The sequence below is a fragment of the Larus michahellis genome, chromosome 2, assembly GCF_964199755.1.
Source record: "Larus michahellis chromosome 2, bLarMic1.1, whole genome shotgun sequence".
NCBI lineage: Eukaryota > Metazoa > Chordata > Aves > Charadriiformes > Laridae > Larus > Larus michahellis.
This window is the reverse complement of record NC_133897.1, coordinates 159,403,486-159,424,237: the sequence shown is the minus strand read 5'-3', so window position 1 is coordinate 159,424,237 and position 20,752 is coordinate 159,403,486. Positions and strand designations below refer to the sequence as shown.

Genomic DNA, 20,752 nt, shown 5'->3' with positions numbered 1-20,752 from the left:
AAAGTTTACTACAAGGTGACTTTAGGCACAGACAAGTTCAGGTGAACTTCAGTCCTGGGGCAGAAGAACGAGGTGGGATTCAGCCCTGAGAGTCCTGAAGCCTGAACCTCGGCAGCGCTCGGGGCTCAGAGTGAGCAGGCTCCCTGCTTCTGGGGAGAAGCAGAAGGCTGCTGTAAGCTGCTGTGGCCGTTCTTCCTTCCTCAGCTGCTTGGATCTGCATTTTCAGATGGGTTTGTATTATTCCCTCTTAACACATAATCCTCAATATACACGTTACAGCGCACAAGTAAGGGATGCCACAACATTATTGTGCACTTGACCCTACCAGGGTTTTCTCAAAACAAGGGTAAACTCAGTGCTGAGTGTCTCCGAGTTGAAGGTGTGGATTGTGGAGAAGAGATGATGTGTATCTTTCAGCTTGGAAAATACCACTGCTCTGTCCAGTCCAGTATGTTGCTTTATACCGCATCTGCCATTCTGTAGTGAGGTCCTCAGCATGGGCTCAGGTACCGGCCGCTTTGACAGATCCCATCGGGGAAGGGATGATTAATGAGGCCCCTTTCCCTGCCCAGAGCCGCTTTAGCTGCCTTTATCAGTGCATGCAAAGCCCGTCCTCAGTTGTCCGTGATTCTGGCACCGCTCAGGGAGCTGCTGCGGGAGGAGGATGTCTGGCTGGGGAAGCTGCTCTATTTTCATCGCAGCCCAGAGCTTTGTTTATGATATTGAGAAGGCAGGAGCCAGTTCTAGAAGGCAAACATTATCCTTTGTCTGTACTGCTGTCAGTGTTCGTGTCTTGCTCTCTAGGGTTATTAAAGTCCTTCCTACAGTATTTGTATCTAGGGAAGTAAACATCAAGTCATGCATGTTATAGCTTTCTTTATGCAAAGGAAATTTTATTAGGACGCTGGGAAGTCATTTCTGTGTTTGCATGAGGCATCTACAGGGAGATTAAAGCGTGTTCTTTGCTCTAAGCACGTTAGTTTTCGTATGTTGCATTTTAGCATAGGCTACACTGCAGATTTAATTGTACATTGCAGATTTAATTTTTCATCTATGTGCCTTTAAAGTCAAGTAGGGAACTCCCTTACCTCTTCCACAGAAAATATTTCTTCTCCTTGTGTTGATACTTACGTAAAAATTGAAATTTTATTATTCTTGCACAGTACTTGAATTTTATGTGTATATGTGTGGTAATTACAGAAGTATTCCTTTTACATCATAATCAAACCCTCGTGTCTAGATTTAGGTGATTTGCAATCTGGGATTCTTGAGAATTTCCTATATATTGTTCTAGGACAATGATCTGCTTCCTGTTTCCTCTTTCTAACCGGGAATGTCTTTTGCCTTTCCACAGATAGAGGAAACTCTCTTCTTCAGCACTCTTTACGAAAGTCTCTTTACAAAACTATTTTTAAAAATGCTCTATGAAACAACAAAGCACTTAAAATGCTAGGAAATATGGTGGGGTTAGCAGAGCTTCACTGGCAAGGACAGGGGTTCCATGATCTATCAGATTTCTTTCCGACTTTGTTCCATTATCCTTCCTTTTCCTTCAGAACAGTAAGGTACGTTTGAGCTTTATGAGCTCAGGGCTGCATAAGGCAGAGCTCCTTCTTAGATGAAGTCATCTGTGTATGTTTATGCAACGGTTTTTACATCAAAACAAAATGCATATTTTGTTCCTAGATAGTGGTTTTCTTGGTTTTAATGCTAAGCTATTTGATTAAAACAGTATGCTTTTGAAACAGTTTTACTCTTATTAAAAACATACTGTTTGAGTTACAGCTCTGTAATAACATATGATTAAATATTTGGCATTTTGAAAACCTCAGTGTTAATGTCTGATTTTGGAATGTAACTTGTCTGATGTGTGGGGTTTGCAGTTTGTTTTTGGTAAATGAGCAGTGTGACTTTCTTTTGTGTCTTCTAATAGGTTTTCACTTTTTTTTTTTCTTGGAGCTTTAGTGCACCGTCGTTTTGAGTACCCCTAATACCTTAGAAGTGTTATTGTTTAACTCTTCATCAACCTCTTAGTTAATGTCAGAGTAGATTCATGCACTGTGGGACGTTATCCACAAGCCTTGTTTGAAACGTGTGTCTTACGTCTTGTCTCTCCTCTTCTTCTCCTCTTCTTCTCCTCTTCTTCTCCTCTTCTTCTCCTCTTCTTCTCCTCTTCTTCTCCTCTTCTTCTCCTCTTCTTCTCCTCTTCTTCTCCTCTTCTTCTCCTCTTCTTCTCCTCTTCTTCTCCTCTTCTTCTCCTCTTCTTCTCCTCTTCTTCTCCTCTTCTTCTCCTCTTCTTCTCCTCTTCTTCTCCTCTTCTTCTCCTCTTCAGTTTTCTTCCCTGCCTCCCCCTTGTAATTCAAATGCTCTCAGGCAATATGACAACTTAAAAAATAGAAAGCTTGCAGGTCTTGTGGGGAAAAACACGGTACCTATTGGCAACTATTCTCTCTTTTTCCCTCCTTTCATTGCACAGAACTTGTTCTAGCCGGAATAGCTCTGTGGTTTTGCATTTGTGGCTTACAGAAAAAAAAAACATGGTACGAGTAGGAAACTCATTAAAATGAAATGTTGATTTAATTAATACCAACAATATTTCTCTAAGAGCGATGGAGGTGATAAAGTGTGTCTCAAAGGGCTGTAGTGGCAAATTTTCTATTTAAAGATGCTATAATGGGAGTAACAACAACAACAACAAAAAAAAGCAAACAGATGCCAGAAAGGAAAGTAATAAAAGCAGGAAAAACAGTTCAGGCACAATGGTCTGTAATTCAGAATTTCCTTCATCCTTGAGTTAAAGATTGTGCTGCTTGCACTGGCTTCAGTTTCATCTTCTTGGTTCTGCCCTCTCTGTATGTCCAGTTTGCTCTTACGTATATTGAAACAAGTCTTTGGCTATATGCCGATATACATTCCATTCCGGGGGGTAACTCAGTTTTACAAAGCAGGTAAAAAGAGAATCTTTGTAAGACATGTTTCTTCTTTTAAACTTGGGGTCAGATTCAGACTTGGTCTCGTTAGTTTTATACCTGATACTATTGACTTTATTTTTTCTGCAGAAGTGTCCTACATTGCAATAAAAAAAAAAAGTTTGCATTACAGGAGGCAATTATAAATTCCTATGTTGTTTCCAAAACATGTACTTATATTGTTTGATTTATCTTGTATTGATCTTATTACTTTATTAATAACTGCAGAGCTTTTTTCATTGATGTATTACAAATTCAAGTCTCTGACTTAAAAGAAGTATATGTATGTCTATTGCTAAATAGTTCTTTTTAATATTAAAATGATTGTAATTTTCAGTAAATGTATTAACTTGTGGCTTTTTTGAAAGTCCTGTTTGTGAGTTGGTTTGTCACTATATTGCAATACATAAAACAATAATTGACTGTCTACAGGAAAGAAACTTTCTGACTTTGAATTTTTCTTTGCAGATCATGTTCAAAACGAAGAAAACTATGCACAAGTACTAGATAAATTTGGAAGTAATTTTTTAAGTCGGGATAATCCAGATCTTGGCACAGCTTTTGTAAAATTTTCCACACTTACTAAAGAATTATCAACGCTGCTGAAGAACCTGGTGAGGAGTTTCAAACTTTCTTTTTCAGTTTTTCACAAAATAAGGTGCAATACAACAACTTCACGATTCTGATGACTGATGATAATTTTAGAGGTGCTTTCAGTTGTGGTTTGTTGTTTTTTTTAAAAACACAATAATTTCTGCAGAGATTATCTCTAAAAGGTGTTATTACAAACCCGCTGTGTTTGATTCTTAATTGGCAGTTAAGAAGAAAAATATAAATGTTCAGACATCACTTGAGGCATCATTCTCTAGTGATTGACAGTGTTATATATCTCTTCTTACGGACCTTAATTTTAAATCATTCCCTAACTTGAAGTCTTTCCCATTAAAAATCCAGTACCCTTGGTTATGGCTGTTTTGTCTCACCCCCAAAAAAGAGAAACTTTGACTTTTTGGAAGAAAAATAAGAATTTGAGGAGCGTGCTTAAAGGGTGGTAATAATTTATGAGGGTGGTTTAAAGGTTTGTCTCATTTAAAGTTCATCTTAGGCCTTTTACTTCAGAAAGTTTATGATAAAAAAGCAAATATCTTTGAACGCTGAAAGTAACAAAGCCACATTTCTTGTGAAATAATGTTTCATGGGTTTGATAGCTGCTGTATTCATAAAGTGATAGCTTGAATTTTATGTTTTTCTTACAGTTGGGTTTCTCTCCAAGCTTTATGGTCTGTAAAGTATAAGCAATATTACAGGGTTTCTTCCCTAGAGTCCCTAGTATGAGGACAGCTGCTTTAGGTCACGTTGAAGGTCCACGTAGCCAGTTCCCTGGCTTTGCCAGTTGCCCAAGAGTGAATCTTGAGGAAAGAGAGCAAACATATGGGGATAACTTCTGTATTGGGGTCATGAAAACAGTCTTCAGCTCAGGGACGTTGGAGGCAGTATCTTTTGCTTTGTAGTCCTTGTTAAGTATTACTTCCATGCATTTGTCTAAGGATTTCTTGAATGTGTGCTGTGCTTGGCACAGAACAGGGTGGATTCCTTCGGAGCACTAAAATGAGCTGCTCTCTGAAATGTCAGTTCTATTTCTTTTGAACGCGATCCTTTCGTTTATTGTTCCCTGATTCCTGTATCCTACAAGAAATAAAATAATTTCCCTGGTTTTTGCAGTAATTTACAGATAGTGATTATTCCTCCTTTCCCTTCCTCTTGTTACTTTCCTAGCTGAGTCTTAGTTATTCTCTAACTTGGATTGTCCTTGTTGGTCCTTTGTACCTTCTCTTAGTACTAGTGTACCCTTTTTGGAAATGAGGGGGGACAAATGTGAAGATGGTTCCATTTCTTATTCCCTTTTCTGAAGGCTGATTGCTTTATGATTACTGAGCATTCAGCCTGATGTTTTCAAAGGATTCTGTGTTGTAACTTCAAGGTATTTTTTCCTTGCACCATTTTTCTTGGTGATTGTTATTTCATAAGCATGATTCTGTACGCAGTTTTTTTCTCCTTACGCATCACTTTACATTTTTCAGTGTAATCTTCAATCTTTAATTTCATTCTCTCAGCGGTAAGTGTTACAAGGCTCTTATGCAACTTTTCATGCCTGGCTTTTGCTTTACTACGCAGAATAGCTTGGTATCAGCAGATGTTCTCACCTGACTCTCTGCACTCCTCTGAGATTCGCTTATAAACATCTCAGCCTGCGCAGGCCCTAATGACCCTCAAAATGAGGTGTCACTTCTGACCTGTCATTCTTGGGCTGATTTCTGCCTTCTGCATCTTGCCTCTTCTTCATCACCTACTTCCTCATCTAAGGATGATCTTACTTATTCCAATGAAGCTTGCTTTCTTTAAGAGCTTTAGCTCCAGCCCAGTACCTGGATCATCCTTTGTTTGTTTCAATGTTGGCAGTTTTAAAGACCAGTAGATACTTGAGGGACCTGCTTTCTTCTGTAAAGTCTTCCGTCATTCTGGTTGTTTTGGCCTCCTTTAATCTTAATTTAGCACACAATTTAAACTAAGTATTTTAAAATGTGTGTTACAAGTGCAGTTTGAGGGCAGTTTGGGACTAGCACTCAAGTTTGTTGGAAGCTTTCTGGACCACATCATTCCTTGCAGGGCTTCCACAGAAATTTTTAACTCCTTTCAACTAGCAAACAGGAAGTGGCGGACTATTTATTTATTTAAAGTAGTGCTGATCGAGAGGGAAAAGCTCTTTTAACTTAAGAATCCGCACTCATTCAAAACACCATTATACTATTTCAGCTAGGCTATGAAGCATTATCTATCTAAATTCTCGTTGATAGGATTTAAAATAGGCTATTCCCTAATTTACTTCATTCATCAGTCTCAAATAGGCACTGAGCTTACTTCACAGATGTTTCAGCATTCTAAAAACACTTACTTTTTACTTTCCTTCTCTCCAAGATAGATAATTCTGCTTTGTTGACCCACTGTTGTTGTTAAGCATCATTCTGATTAATAGAATTGCACTGAAAGAAAAAGATTTTTATAATATCAAAGTAGAAGTTGAGGTCCAGTGAAAAACCAGTTGAGACAAGGACTGTGTAATGTCGCTGATAAAGCCCCACAGTGAGTGCTGAGGCTTATGGTAATAAAACTAAGGGAAAAAATGGCAGTAGGTATTAAGATGAATCGCAAGCTTTTTTGTATATATAGAGAGAAGGTTGTCGCTGCCGTATTTAATAAATGTACAATAAAAGAATGAATGCTCTTTGAATGTGAAACTGAGTGTGTCAGTGTCTTTAAATTGATCTAGATGAGGTTTTGGAAGAACATTTGGAGCATTTGCAGATTACTTGGTTTTTTTTGAAATTTTGCACAGTGCTTGGCTTTTCCAAATGTTTAAATCCAGTTTTTTTCCCATTTCCCTTTCCTGTAAATGTCCTTGGATAATCTTTGCGGGCAAATTATCTTCTGTTAACATTCCTCCTCCCCAAATTATCATATGTATTTCCATCTGTTGAGGGTTTTTTCCTTCATCTTGCTTTAGATATGCGACTGTTTTGCTTTGTTATCAGACGTGTTTCCATTTCATTTGGGCTACTGTTTTATCAAGTCTTCAGCTATGTAATAAACGATTCCAAAATCTTACGATGTTGGAGTAATATGCTGATATTTAGGGTGTTGTGGTTTTTTCCCAGCTGACATACTAGCTGGCTACTGTTCAGTAATTTCAAGCCAAGTATTAATGGCTTAAATTGGTTATCCTTAACGGATACACTTGGAAAAATGAAAAAAGCCACAGTAATGTACTGTTGTTCGTGCCTGCCCTGATAACTACTTTAAGTCTGCCACGTCCATCCACATTGCAGGAATTTGTGTTCTCTCTGTTTTTATGAACAAGACTGGGATTAAAATCTTTGGAATATTCTTTCTCAAAATTCTCATTTAGGGTAGGAACTTTTGTTAAGATTGCAAGTGGAAACTGATGAAAATGGTTGAGAATGAAAACAGTAATACCTTTTGCTTAACCTGTGTATTGATAAAGTAGGTATTACCTTAATCACTTGTTGGCTTAATAGTCATAACTTTTTTCCTTCTCCAACAAAATTGACACTGCTAAGGAGTTGTTGGTTGTGATGTATTGAGATAAAAGCCAACGGAGGACAAATTGCAAAAAGACATAATTCTCTACAAATTCCCTGGCTCTTTTTACTTCTGTTATAAAATAATATTGTGGGGGGGTCATGTGCAAATGTTTAAGCTAAACAGAACCTAGCTCTTTAAACAGAATCTCCTCTGTAAACTCCTTTAGTGAAGCCAAGTAAAGAAAAAAAATATTTTGGGGTTTTAATCACTGAAAGTGATCAGGTTGCTTTTTTCGCTTCATGCAAAATTAGTATTTGAGAATTGATTATGTTGTTGCAATTAATGAGAAAATCCCTTCTCAGATCTTGATCTTTTAAGCTGTGAAGAGCCTTTGCTCTGTGTTCATTTTATTGTTTGAAGCCGCAGCTCAGGGTGTTCTAGCGGCTGTCCTTCATCTTGCTTTGAATACATTTTGAATATTAAGATTTTTGTGAATTTAAAAAAAACATATATATAATATTGGCACGTGAAACAGTTGTCAGGATATTTGGAACATGATGATACAAGTGTGTGTCATTTGTTTTCTGAATTTGAATCCATCTTCTACTAAGAATAGTTATCAGTTATGATATCTGCAAGCTGTCTGAAAAGAACAAAAGTTGAGGGGTGGCGGACAAGCTATCAGGTGAGGATTAAGTAGCTGTAGAGTAACTTGTGTGCAAAAGATCCACCATCCCCTCTGCTATGCTGAGACCCCCCTGCTTTCCAGAGGATAATCCACAGTTGGAGAACTGTGATTGGTAGGACCACTTTGTATCTTCGTTAGAATAATGAGCACCTGAAGCGTGCTCAAGCTCTGGTGGCCAGGCTTTTGGCAGTGATGTGTAGAGGATCTTACAGAAATCCTCTCTGCCCAGGATATCTGGAGAATGAAGCAAGTCTGGATTTTTTTTGCTTTTCAATTAAGGACTGACAGTGAATCTAATGAAGGAAAATACGCTATTTTATATATATTGGTGTAGTCCTTGTAAGTAATGATATGGTACAAGAAGTTGCTTGTAAATTGTTAGGTGGTTGAATGCATACAGGTCATGCCCTGTTTCACCACGACTTTAGTTTACTCCTATGAAAGAGATAAACCATGATGCAAGAGTGAGATTTCTTTGAATTTTTTTTTTATGTGCATGTATTTAAAATTGCATAATGTCAATTTTGAAAAATGGAATATTTAACTTTTCATACATGTCTTTTGAATATATAAGGAGTTTGTGAATGGAACGTTATACCTGGAGAAGCAGCTTGAGCGATCATTTTGATATTCTCATCTGTATGGATCATCTATTTCACAAAAATCTCTTAAAAATTAGTTTCATGGACAAAACTATGCTCTGAAGACTTTATAGGAGAAGGGAGCTGGGCCATATATATAGCAGATTAAAACCACTAATGTAACACTTCCCTGCTGCTTTAGTTTAGAAGCAGAGGACGTGCTGTCTTGCAGCCTTCCCATCTCTCCCCATGTCCTTCCTTAGCAAGGAACTGAAGAATTCATGGAGCATTTTGGGGGAGGAATGAAGGGAGTAGGAGAGGCAGCAGACTTCTCATTGGGCTGGCATATAATATTGATAACGCATCTCTTTCCTGTGATCGTGACTCTTCAGGAGCGGAACACACCACACGAGTTCAGACAGGATCACAGCGGTAGGGTTTTCTACCCTCAGACTGGCAAAGATAAAGGGAACATTTCTACACCTGTGTAATCAACCAGGCATGAACTTATAACAGGGTGAAATTTAAACTCTCTAGACTTGAAGCAGATGTCGGATTTCCACGCTGGACGAGGAGAGGAGCAGTCTTCCCAAATAGTTGGGGGATAATCAAAGAGCTGGTGACCCTCTTTGGTCGTGTTACCTGCCTGTAGCACAGCAGGTCCTTGCTTCTCACTCACGAGGCTGTAAGAAACATTTGTTCCAAAACCTAGTTTGCATTCTAAATAATTTAGCAAATTCAAATGTTTGCTTCAAGAGACTGAAGATTACCTTGAGGTGCTTTCAGAACTTTGCTTATATGCTATTTTTAAAATTCTGGGTTTATATCACCCTATATAAGCAAAGATTAATTATAATGCTTCTGTGTCTGATCCAAGTGAATGTTTATTAATTCTTCCCAGACTTGAATTTACTATTAATTTAGAAATCTTGAGGTGATTGCAACTTCATTAGTGAAGTTCAAAGATTTGTTGGCAGTAGTTTGATAAGGTCATCATAAATTGTTTTCAGTGATAACAATATGACATTGTTCTTCCTAGCTCCAGGGTTTAAGCCACAATGTTATTTTCACTTTGGATTCTCTCTTGAAAGGAGACTTGAAAGGTGTTAAAGGGGTAAGTGTTGAAAACTCACTTTTTATTCAGGGAAATGTTTTCAGGTTCAGCTATCTTGTGACTGTTTTCCATGCACCCATGAGATTATTTCTTATGTTGGCATCTATTAACATTCTGTACGTAGTCCAAAGAACAAATTCAAAATTGGCGTGACTATGATGCTTCTTTAGAATTTCATTGTAAATTCCTGTCTTAAGGTGCACAGGAAAGGAATACTTTACAAGATGCAAAAGTAGTATTTTTTCCAACTGCTGTCTGAAAAAGTTTTAAAAGAAAACGCTGTTGTTACTTTTTATAATTTGATATCTTAACTGTAAAGACAAAGATTTAAAAATGTTCTCGGCATTTGTTTTTTTTTTCCTAAGGACCTCAAAAAGCCTTTTGACAAAGCCTGGAAGGATTATGAAACCAAATTGTAAGTACTTTTCTCCTCCCCTCGGTTTTTGGTTTTTTTTTTATTTTTTAATTTCCTCTCCTGGTCCCAGACTATGTACTCTATCTGTAGATGTAAATGTAAATATGAGCAAGGCACCTCTTCTGTGGATCTCTCTTCTGCCCTGATAGAAATAAAATATTTTTATGTTTTCTGTGAAGCAGTTAAATGACTGCCCAATGTTTCTTTAGTGTAAGGAAGATAATGCTTAGATACTGAACACTGTAAAGTGAATTGTGCAGATTTCAGATGGCATTTACACATTCTTATAAAATCTATCGATAGTAAAAATTACAAGATTCATGTGTTATCCTGTATTGCAGAACTGTGGTTTTGCGAGGCAAGAATTTTAGCTCAGTTGGTGTGACTTCTAAAATATCTGTGGGTTTAAAAATATTTTCTTGCTATAATAACCATCTTCTGTGGGGAAAGAATTATTTATAAAACCAGAAGGTTGGAAACAAGTAGTATCGTAGTTGCAGAAACTTTAATGGAATGGTTCAGAATGCTCTCAATGAAGTGATGGGCAGTTGCTTTACCAGAATTCAAGAGCTCTCAGGAGTTAAGTCATTTTCTGTATCCTTTCATTTATTCCCCTTTTTAATCCTGTTATTAGCTTTCTTTCATTTATGTCTAAACGGGGGTGGGGGGGTGGGGGGGTGGGAAAGCAGTGAAATTAAAAGTCAGGCTGCTAAGAACTGCTGAAACATTTATTATTGGAATAATTTTCTTGTCTACGTAACTTTTGCCTTCAAAATTCATTACAATGTAAAATCCTTGTGAACAACTGAACTGGAAATTGAGTTATCACTGATCTCAGGCAAAAAGGAGATTCCTGTCCCAAAATCACAATATCGTAATTGGTTGAGCATTCAGATTTACATGCAGAATTGGAATTTTTTTTTTTTTGTTCCTTTTTAGTTATTTGGTTCTTACAGATAATGCATATTTGTAAAAAAATATTGAATAGTTTTTTTTATGGACAGCAAATTGGTTTTAAACAATTCTTTCTGCCCCTCAAATTGCTATATGTAAAATCAGGGATATCTTTGCCAGCCTGTTTTTACCAAATGCCATTAAATAAAGCTTAGGAGACAGAGGTATCTCATACAGGCTCAATACATGGAATCGTCTGTGGGATTCTGTTCAGAATATGGCAGGTTTACAGAAAGATGCCTGTTGTCTTGTAACTTGTTTGTTTCTTTGTTTTTCCCTCTCCTGTGAGCATATGTCATTTGGGCTTACTAAGACCAAGGAGGAGATGTCCGTTTAGATTTCTCAGAGAACTTCATTTCCCAAAATTTGTTCAAAAGCAAATATCAAGTCAAGTTTAGAGGCACAGTGCTGAAAAGTGCTTTGTTCTATGTGCAAACATTGTGTTTTATTATATATGTTTACATTTATGTTTTTTTATATTTTTTTAGCTGCAGAAAAGCAGAGTTCAAACCCAAATAAAAGAATCCTTTTTAATTATGTTTTTTCCTGGCAAGGAGTACCATTCTAATAAATACACAGTGCTTTGTCACCTGTTCTACAAAAGCAAAGCTTCACTCTTCTTTTTTTCAAAAAGGCTGCTAGAGAAGAAAGATTGTGGGTTTTTTAAAAAAGAAATCAGAAAATTGTCTCAATTTCTCTACTCTGTACTGGAAATCTAACTTTGCTCGCAAATGGAGTATCTGGTTAGTCTGCAGAGTAGATCCGTAAGGACAGCCACACTGTGAAGCTCTGGTTAAAGTCTCTGGATGGCTTCTTAGTTCCATATTTGCATTTCACTATTTCAGATTTTCAGTGTTGGCTTTCTCTGAAAATGTAATGACCGGAATTCATGTCCTTTAGTGTAGGTGGTAAACTTCATATGCTGCCATATTGCTTTCCTCATTTCCTGCCTTACGAGCATGAACCATATTTGATTAACGTATTCTGCCATTTTCCTGCCAAATCAGTAGTTTCTTGTGTGTATGCTTTACAGTGCAGTATCTAGAGATGAAGCCTATGGAGCACATAGTATAGAAAGATGGAGATTTTTTTTCATCATTTTTTACCCAAGTCGCGCACAAACTAGAGAAAGGAGTTAAAGGGTGAAAAGAAGGAAGGGCAGCTTCATGACTGCATTACTTCTAGACACTTAAATATAGGATTTGGTATCAGAGAGAAACTCATCTTCAGAATGGCTTCTTTAATATTTCTTGATTATTTTTTTTTCCTAAGTAATACTAGATCACATGACAGTACAAGAAATTCTCTAAAATGTTTTCTAATTAAAATTTCAGTACAAAAATTGAAAAAGAAAAAAGAGAACATGCAAAACAGCATGGGATGATAAGAACTGAAATAACCGGAGCTGAGATAGCAGAGGAAATGGAGAAGGAAAGGCGGCTATTTCAGCTACAGATGTGTGAAGTAAGAAACAAGTTTCAGCTTTTAATTATGACACCATAACTTAAAAATACCCTGTGGGCCTTACTTTTAAAGGTGGTGAAACCTACTTCATTGTTTAATGCGGGTGGAGAGAGGAAATTGTTTCAATGTCACATAGTACAGCAATATAATTATTTTAGCAACTCTCTGCAAAACTTGGCTTCCTTTTATTCCTTTTCTTTGTTTTTAGATTATTATGCTAAGGTTCTTTAGCTGAAAATATACTATGGAAATATTTCTTATTTTTTCAGGTTTATGGTTGAGGTGTTCGAGAAGTATTTTTGGTGTCTTTCTTCCAGCATGCTTTCTGAAGCCTTCTAAAATTTCTAGTAAAGTGATAAATGATAGCGATATGTTAGTTCCATAAAACTGCTTTTTATATTAATAGTTCTTTTTATTATATTTCAGTGGTGATTACTTTAGATTGCACAGTATTTATATTTTAGAATATTTCAGTAATTGCTGCAGTAGCATTTAAAAAGGGACATTTTCAGAAAATTGTAAAAGATGAAAGTTTTTCCTGAAGGTTTTTTTTTATGTTTTTTGGGGTGTTTGAATTTTTTTAGGAATGGACAAAATAAACTGTTCTCTCTTTTATATTTTGCTTAACTGTGGTGGCCTAGTGGCTTATTAGTCAGCACCCAGGTTAAATGTAGAGGTAATTTATTAATTGAGCAAATGATGTTTTATTGATTGAAAACTGTTGAAGGTTGTGAGGCATGATTACCAACATGTTTTTCACTGTCTATACAGTATCTTATTAAGGTTAATGAAATCAAGACAAAAAAAGGTGTGGACCTTCTGCAGAACCTTATTAAGTATTATCATGCACAATGCAAGTAAGTGCAAAGCTTTTAAGCTTTAGTTACAATTTTCTTTTTTACAAAAGTGTTTGTTTTTCTTTGTTTTGGATACATCAGGAATGTTTCTCATAATTTTAATCTGCCAGGCGTCTGCAACTTTGTTTTATTAGGCTGTAGTCTTTCAGTAGAGGGTACGAAAGTGAGTGGGCCAGAGGAGTGTTGGAGAAAGAAGCCAAGGGAAAACCCTGTATGTTGCATACAAAATTAATTGTAGTTCCTGAGACGCAGATCTAGAACATAATTTTAGAAATACCTTGTTTATTTTATTTAATGGTTTTTAGGTTTTTATGTAAATTTTAAAACCATTGTGAAAGCCAGTAATCTCTGAAATTCCTTGAGGTGGAACTGGTAAGATATGACCTTGTAGTAGAACCAGTAGAACCGCAGAGGCAACTACAGGAACTTTACTTAAGTTAAATACAGGAAAAAGATTTCAGAAATTACTAAGGGGAAACATGTTGAGTAACAGTGATAAAAATAAGCTAAGCTATATTTTCTCTAGTTTGATATTTGTTAAAGTCACAATGGTGTATCTCCACTGCTGAAAGATACCGTACTTTAAAACTGCTGTTGGGGCATTTTTGGGGGTGTTTTGATTTTTTTTTTGTTTCTGAACATGGGAGGATATGTTTTATTGATTTTGCTGTTTTTCTCCACAAGACAATCTACTTTGTGTTATGAATTATATATATTCCTGATAAATCACAGGTATTTTTCATTATAGTTTCTTCCAAGATGGCTTGAAAACAGCTGATAAACTTAAACAATATATTGAAAAGTTGGCTGCTGACTTATATAATGTAAGTTTATGTACAAGTAGTTTAATGTCTGAAAATGGAAATATTTTGTTTATGTGAATACATTTTAGATACGACTACAAGGGTTTATATTTCATTTCTATCTTATAAATGAAAAGTGTGTTCTCTGAAACTTTGAATATAAATAGACTGAGGAAAAACATCTTGACTATCTTAAACTTAGTATTCTGTTTTTAGAGTTATTAGGAAAAGTAGCTTTCATTCTGCTACTAATTTAATCTTGCATTAAAATAAAACTAATTTCAAGTGGGAGTCTTTGAATCAGATTACATTATTAGCACAAATTTTAGCTACCACTCTCATTTTTCAAAACCAAACCACAGTTTTTAAATTAATTAACTTGTGATGTTTGTTGAAGGCAAGTAATAACGAGAATCAAAGCTCACTTGTCACCCAAGTGCTTTTATATTCTATAATCAGAATTACAATAATCCCATTTGCTTTTGTAGTTTGTGGCTAAATTAAACCGTATTTTCATTCCTTAAGTCATCTGTCAAGCCTATTGGAGTTATTTAATTAATATTTCAGAGACTAATTTGGTTGCATTAGATATAGTGAACCACAGAAGTGTAACAGAACAGAGCATGCGGAGTTGTACATTCATTTTAGCTTGCTTTTCGAGTAATACATGCATAGAAGGTGAATATGTTGAGCTGGTTGTTCAGGGCATCTAAAATTGTATAGTGGAATGCATAAAAAATTAAAGTTGCATCCAGAAAGCATATAATGGCAATCTCTTTCATAGATAAAGCAGACACAAGATGAAGAAAAGAAGCAACTTACTGCTCTTCGTGATTTGATAAAATCTTCTCTGCAGCTTGATCAGAAGGAGGTAAATAATTTAGACATGTTATTCTCGGAGCTATTGTGAATTTATGAATTCTGTATTCAGAAATCGATTTAATTGATGTTCAATTTATGTAGTTACTGGTTCAGAAGAGTTAGACTTCGAACATTATGCCAATATTAATATTTAGAAAGTTCAACCTACATATCAACAAACAATATTTTTATATAAAATGGAAACAGACAATCTATGAAAAGAAATTATTCATTTTTTGGGTAATCTTAAAATTTTTTAATGTACTATAAGAACAGTTGTAATGGATCAGATAAATGCTTCATCCAGCCCAGTGTCCTGTCCTTGACAATGATAATGAATGAGCGTTCAGGAAAAAATGTAAAGGACTGGGATGCACGCTTCTTTCTCATCTTGCCATCCTCCAGCAGATTGTATCCAGGATTTTCCTGACCCAGGTGATCCTGAGTAAGCCAGGAGGAGAACTGTAGGCTTGCCTTTATGTATGGTTTCCATGTTATTATTCATCTGATAAATCACATGGATTTTGTGGTGATGTTCTCCTTCCCAAACCCCTTCTGCTAATACTATATTGTAAGGAAGAAAATTTGGATGTTAAATGGGTAGCAGTGGCTGAAACAGGGCTGTTAAAAAGAAAAATACATTATCAGTTGCGCTGGTATCAGAAGGGGGAACATGCGATGTCCATTCAATACTCCTTGAACTAGGAGATAGGATATAATATACATTACAGCTTTTACTTGAGATAATATTGTGACTTTTTCCAAAACTGTAGTGCCTAAGAGTCAGAAATACTGAGTATCGCATGGTGAATCTGCGTGTTGGGGGAGTTGGGGAGGGTGGACGCGAGGGGGTGGCTTCTCTTTAGGAAAAGATCACTTGCCTTCTGTTCAGTTTACTCTTGTTTATTAAATACTTATTACTAAATATGAATTATTATTATAACTAAAGACTAGACAGATGCCATTCTGCTGCATATATGTGATCATCCACATGTATGATTGGGCAGTAGTGCTAATATCAAGTATACATAAGAATATAATTTACAACCAGATGTACTGAGTCGGCCAAGTTTCCAACAGCGATCAATCATGGATGTTTAGAGTAAAATGCAGGGTGATAAACACTGACATGTCTCCAGAATACCCTCCCATTAGTCTTTGTGGTCTCTCCACCACCCTGTGGATTTCCTCTCTTTGAATTTGTGCGGTTACTCTTTGAAGCACTGTAAACTGTCAGCGTCTCTTACAGTTGTGTCTTTCCCACCACTGCTACATGTTGTGTGGAAAAATCTTTTTCCTTCTATTTGTTTTGAGCTTTTAGATCTGCATACCCCACTCAAGATGGGGGTGCTTGTGATTTCATGATGGCATCACTAGATCATTCCTGATCTCTTTTTTTTTTTTCCATGTAAGTCTTAACATTGATTTGCTTTTTGACAAGTGAAGAGAAGGCAGTAACGTTTAATCAGCTGTAAAGCTAGAACCATATCATCCTGTTCCTGAATGTTAATAGTCAACTCACAGTATCTTATTTTTCCCCACTGCATCACTTTGCATTTGTTTATGCTGATCTTCACCTGTCATTTATTGTCAAGTTACTCACTGTCGTGAGGTCCTTGAGAAATTCTGCAGCCAGCCTTTCTTGAGTATCCTGAATAATTTAATACCATCTAGCAAACTTTGGCATTACCGTTCACCCTTGTCCAGATTGTTTTACTGTTAGACACCGCGTGTGCTGGCACAGCTTGCTGTGAAACTCGTCTGTATGTTTCCTGCTTTTATCTTGCTAGCTCATCTGAGGACTTTTCCTCTTGTCCTGTAGCAGTGTAATTCTTTGCCCTTCCTAAGGAACACTAAGTTCCCACTGAAAGTCCAGGTAGACCGTATCAGTCTGATTTCTCACGTCTATCTACTACTGATTCTTTCAGAGAACTCCAGGAGATTTTTGAGACATAAACTTTCTGTACAAAAGCTGCCCTGGTTTTCCAGTATATATGTACTGGAAAAGTACTAAATGTACTCCTAAAAGTAGTTTTCATTAATCTTCCTTATGTGGTGTGAAGCTCACTGATCTTGACTTTTGTGTAAATCTTCTGGAACTTCTTCAAAAACAGGACTTTAGTAACTGGGGCCAGTAAGTACATTTACGGGTTTTTGTGTAATTTGCTAGGTAGCACATTGTAATTATGGCTACTGCATGCAGATAAATGGCTTGAAGTTGGTAAATTATTTCAGGTGGAATCATAATTAATAAGGAACGATTGATGAGTCATTCCTTACAGTGTGGTGGTGGTGTAATATAGCAAATAAACCTTGGCCAGAAGGCTTTTCTTCTCCCTGCATCTTTAATCCCATCATTCTGAAGGACAACACAACCTTAGAACACACTGTACCTGGGTTTTAGGTTTTGTTTGATGTCACAAATGACAGGAGCACTACAGAGCACCTTTGAATAGATCCCAATTAATTGTAAGATCTGCCAGCTCTTTCTGGTGCTCGGTTTTCCCTTATCTCGTACTCTGCAGTTCTTTCCCAGTGCTCTGTTTGGTGTTTTCTTCCCTTCCATCTCCAACGTGCACATGGACCTACTAGATCTCTTCCATAATACTTGCAGAGCTTCCCATACATGCGTCACATCTGTAATCTCCCCGGTATCTAAATCACTCTGAGGGTAACTCATGCTCGTCCTCCATCCTCACCTCCAAAAGCTGAACAGAGAACATTAGATTTCAAGAGCTGTTTGGGAATAATTTTAAATTCTGAAGTGTTTTATGGATCAGTTCCTGACACATGAGGAACAAGACCTGCCCTCTCCTCAGGTAACTTTTTTTTTCCTCCAGAAGCTGATTATCTGGGAAGAAGAATGCCTCCTTCTGCCCTGGCTGCTGCATATGTTTTTTAGTTCAAGCTACTTGGTAATCAGCTGGATCTCAGAAATAAAGTAGGGCAAATGGGTTGTTCTTCTTCGGTGCCGTGTATTGTACATACATGGCTGCATATAGTACAAATCAGCTTTCAAAAGTTGCTCACAGAGTATTATGAGGTGGAATAAACAAATGAAATATAGCATTTAGGTTTTTGGTTACCTTTTTCCTGGGTGAATGGTAAAATGTATTCGGTTTCAGTGGAAAGCAACCTCATTTGAAATGTAAAAATTAAACAAATCAAATTCTGAAACTTAGATAAATGTTGTAATAAAGTAGCTTCACAGTTGTCAGCAAAATAAATTATGTGACTTTTCTGACTTTAATGATAGTGTAGACAAATCCTAGGACTCTTGAAAAAACTGCGCGTATGTATGATATCTATGTAAAAAGTTATATGACAAATACAAAAATAAAGTGTTTGGCTTGAAGACAACTGAACTTGTGTCTTAAAAGAAAAAGAAACACTATTGTGATTCTCAGATATTCAGGCAAATCAAGGGAGAAAGAGATCTGCTGGAGTGAAAGTATCCACTGTTCTGGATAAAATAATCATTTGATCACATTGATGTTCAAGTGTCTGTCTCAAAATCAGCGTGAGGACTTTCACTCGTGATTCTGCTACATTACATGAGTCAGAGCATAATGAAGCTGGCAGATATTGAGGAGCTTGATAAAACAATGTCTCTGTTATTTAGGTATTCAGTGTTTTAATCCTGAAATAGCATACCAGCATTCATTACTCATTAGATAAGTGACTGTGAAGCTTGCAGACACGTGGCCTGAGTTTCACCAGTCAGCTCTCCATCAGTGTGTATATCCGAATCTTCAACTATGTAAAGCTGGACTTTCTTACTGTGCCAGGTGGCCTGGTTGGTTGTGATTAAGAATACATTTTCCCCCTTATATTAGTGCATTGTAATCTCGCTGTTGGAAAATTTATGAATTAATGAAGTATTGGACGTGAAATTAATGGGATTTTCTCTGGTGGATTTGTAAAAAAGCGGAAGTATTCTTACCAAAAATGACTTCAGCAGGGAAACAGTTTGAAATAATAAAATCGAGGCTCTGGTTGTGTGTAGTTTTAAGGTTCTTTGACCCTTTGTTCAAAAGAAAGAAGTTGAAACTAGTGATTCCTGTCCAATTTGTAAATTCTGCCACCTTTAACCTCTTTGGAGTTGCCATTACCCATCTCAGACTGACTTGCTGTCACAGATAACAAAAGAGATTCCTACGTGGCTGTTAAATCTATTAAAGCATTTAGGATCTTTTGCATTTAAAACAATATGTATGGGGAAAATTACCCTTCAGCACCCATACTTCCATTCAGGGAAAACCCACTAATTTACTAAATGAGCAAACCTTGTTCCTTACACTTCCAAGGTCTCATAATGCAACTCTTGCTTTACTGTTGCATGCATTCAAGGTGTTCGTTTCGCATTATGAACATCCGTAATGCTCTTACACGTTTTGCTGGCATACCTGTCCTTTCATTGGTGAAATAACTATTACCGTAATCTTTGCAATCACCTGATTCTTGGAAAAGTACATCTTGACCATTTTTGACTCTTGGATTGTGCAGAAGTGCTGTGGCTCTGGTACACGCAATGTCTCCTCTTGCCACTGTGGACAGTCTTGGTATCAAGTTATGGCAGTTTCTGTAACTTTGTGCAGGAATTTTCTGATTTTGTAAAATGAGTAGGGTTTAAAGCTGTGGGGGAAAGTATTTTAAGGGATACTAGTGTAATTTTAATTGTGTAAAGTATTTGGTTTATATGTTGAAAAATATTTATACATTAAGAAGCTTAAATTTTAAAGGAAACCACACCCTTAATACAGGCTTCTATTCCCAATTTTTGTATATTAATTCTTGGAACAAATGTAACTTAATGGCTTTACGTTGAATACAGCTAGTCTTTAGAATCTGTGTCTGTTTTTTAACCGTTTCTTTACAATTCGATTTATTTCCCCAAATCCCCATCTGGTAGGCTCTTTGGAACAGGTTTTCTGTCTCATTATGTTCTTTTCAATGCTACTGCAATAGGACCCTAATTCTGATGGGGGTTCGAAATTCACTTATAACAAATGAACTGCTTACTCTGATGGTGTAAACACGTACTGCTGACAGCACACTGCCCATAGCAGCCTTCGTGCTGCTTCTAACCACAACTGCCAGTTTTACCAAAGTACTTCTCTCTAAAATCCTATGACAAATTTGGTACAAAATAAAAAATAAAAACAAACAAACAAACAAACCCTAAAAAACAAACCAGTTGTAGGAACCTTGAATAAAATAGGAAGGCATAATCTTCAATATAAATTGATTGTGGTAATTATAAGAAACTGTGCTTTTGTAGAGAAAACGTTATTGCCAAGGGAGTAATTGAACTTCCCCTTCTTTTGTTTTGGGTTGTGTGTTTGTTTTTTTTTTTTTGGTGGGATTTTGTCAGATGTTTTGGAGAAAATTGTTTCACAGCTACATTTAAAACCGTTATCAATGTGTCCTTAATTATACCTTTTTATATAGATTTGCAAAAAATAAAAGTTAACTTTGGGCCTGATCTTTTTCAATGAAAATTCAGAATTAGCTCCAGTTTGGTATCATTTTAGGTAATTTAAATGTAATATAAACTGGAAGACATGAAGTAAAATCTGATCCTGTAGTCATCTTAGTTGCTTTTCTGAAGCCACTGTCATATATGCAACGTTGCACAGAATTTTGTTATGATGTTTTGTTACTTGATGAGAAAAAGCACAAGTGTGCCTAAAAAGTAATTTCTGCCTTCTTTCTAGCAGTGTTGTTAGAAAATTGTTTTGCTAGACATGGGAGTTATAAAATTTGTGTTCAAGGAGCATGTTTTTTAAATAAAATAATAATTCTTGTTTTAAATTATTTGCTTTCTCTTTCCTCTGTTGCTTTTGCCTTTCGTGATCGAAGTCTAGGAGAGTAAGTCAATGTTTTAATGAACTTTTGGGGATTTTTTTTTTCTGATGTGCTTATAAAAAGTTAATCCATTTCAC

The 20,752-nt window shown here is 36.4% G+C and overlaps 1 protein-coding gene across 8 annotated transcripts in view; it reads left to right on the top strand.

Annotated features, from left to right (window-relative positions):
• ASAP1 (ArfGAP with SH3 domain, ankyrin repeat and PH domain 1) overlaps positions 1–20,752 on the top strand; it is a 193,813-nt gene that overhangs the window by 115,299 nt on the left and 57,762 nt on the right. For all 8 annotated transcript variants that reach the window (XM_074577833.1, XM_074577825.1, XM_074577829.1 and 5 more), the window contains 7 exons: positions 3,438–3,583; positions 9,379–9,453; positions 9,819–9,868; positions 12,157–12,286; positions 13,058–13,143; positions 13,892–13,967; positions 14,731–14,817. In XM_074577833.1, the coding sequence (XP_074433934.1) occupies positions 3,438–3,583; positions 9,379–9,453; positions 9,819–9,868; positions 12,157–12,286; positions 13,058–13,143; positions 13,892–13,967; positions 14,731–14,817 (650 nt within the window). The remainder of the gene's footprint in view (positions 1–3,437; positions 3,584–9,378; positions 9,454–9,818; positions 9,869–12,156; positions 12,287–13,057; positions 13,144–13,891; positions 13,968–14,730; positions 14,818–20,752) is intronic.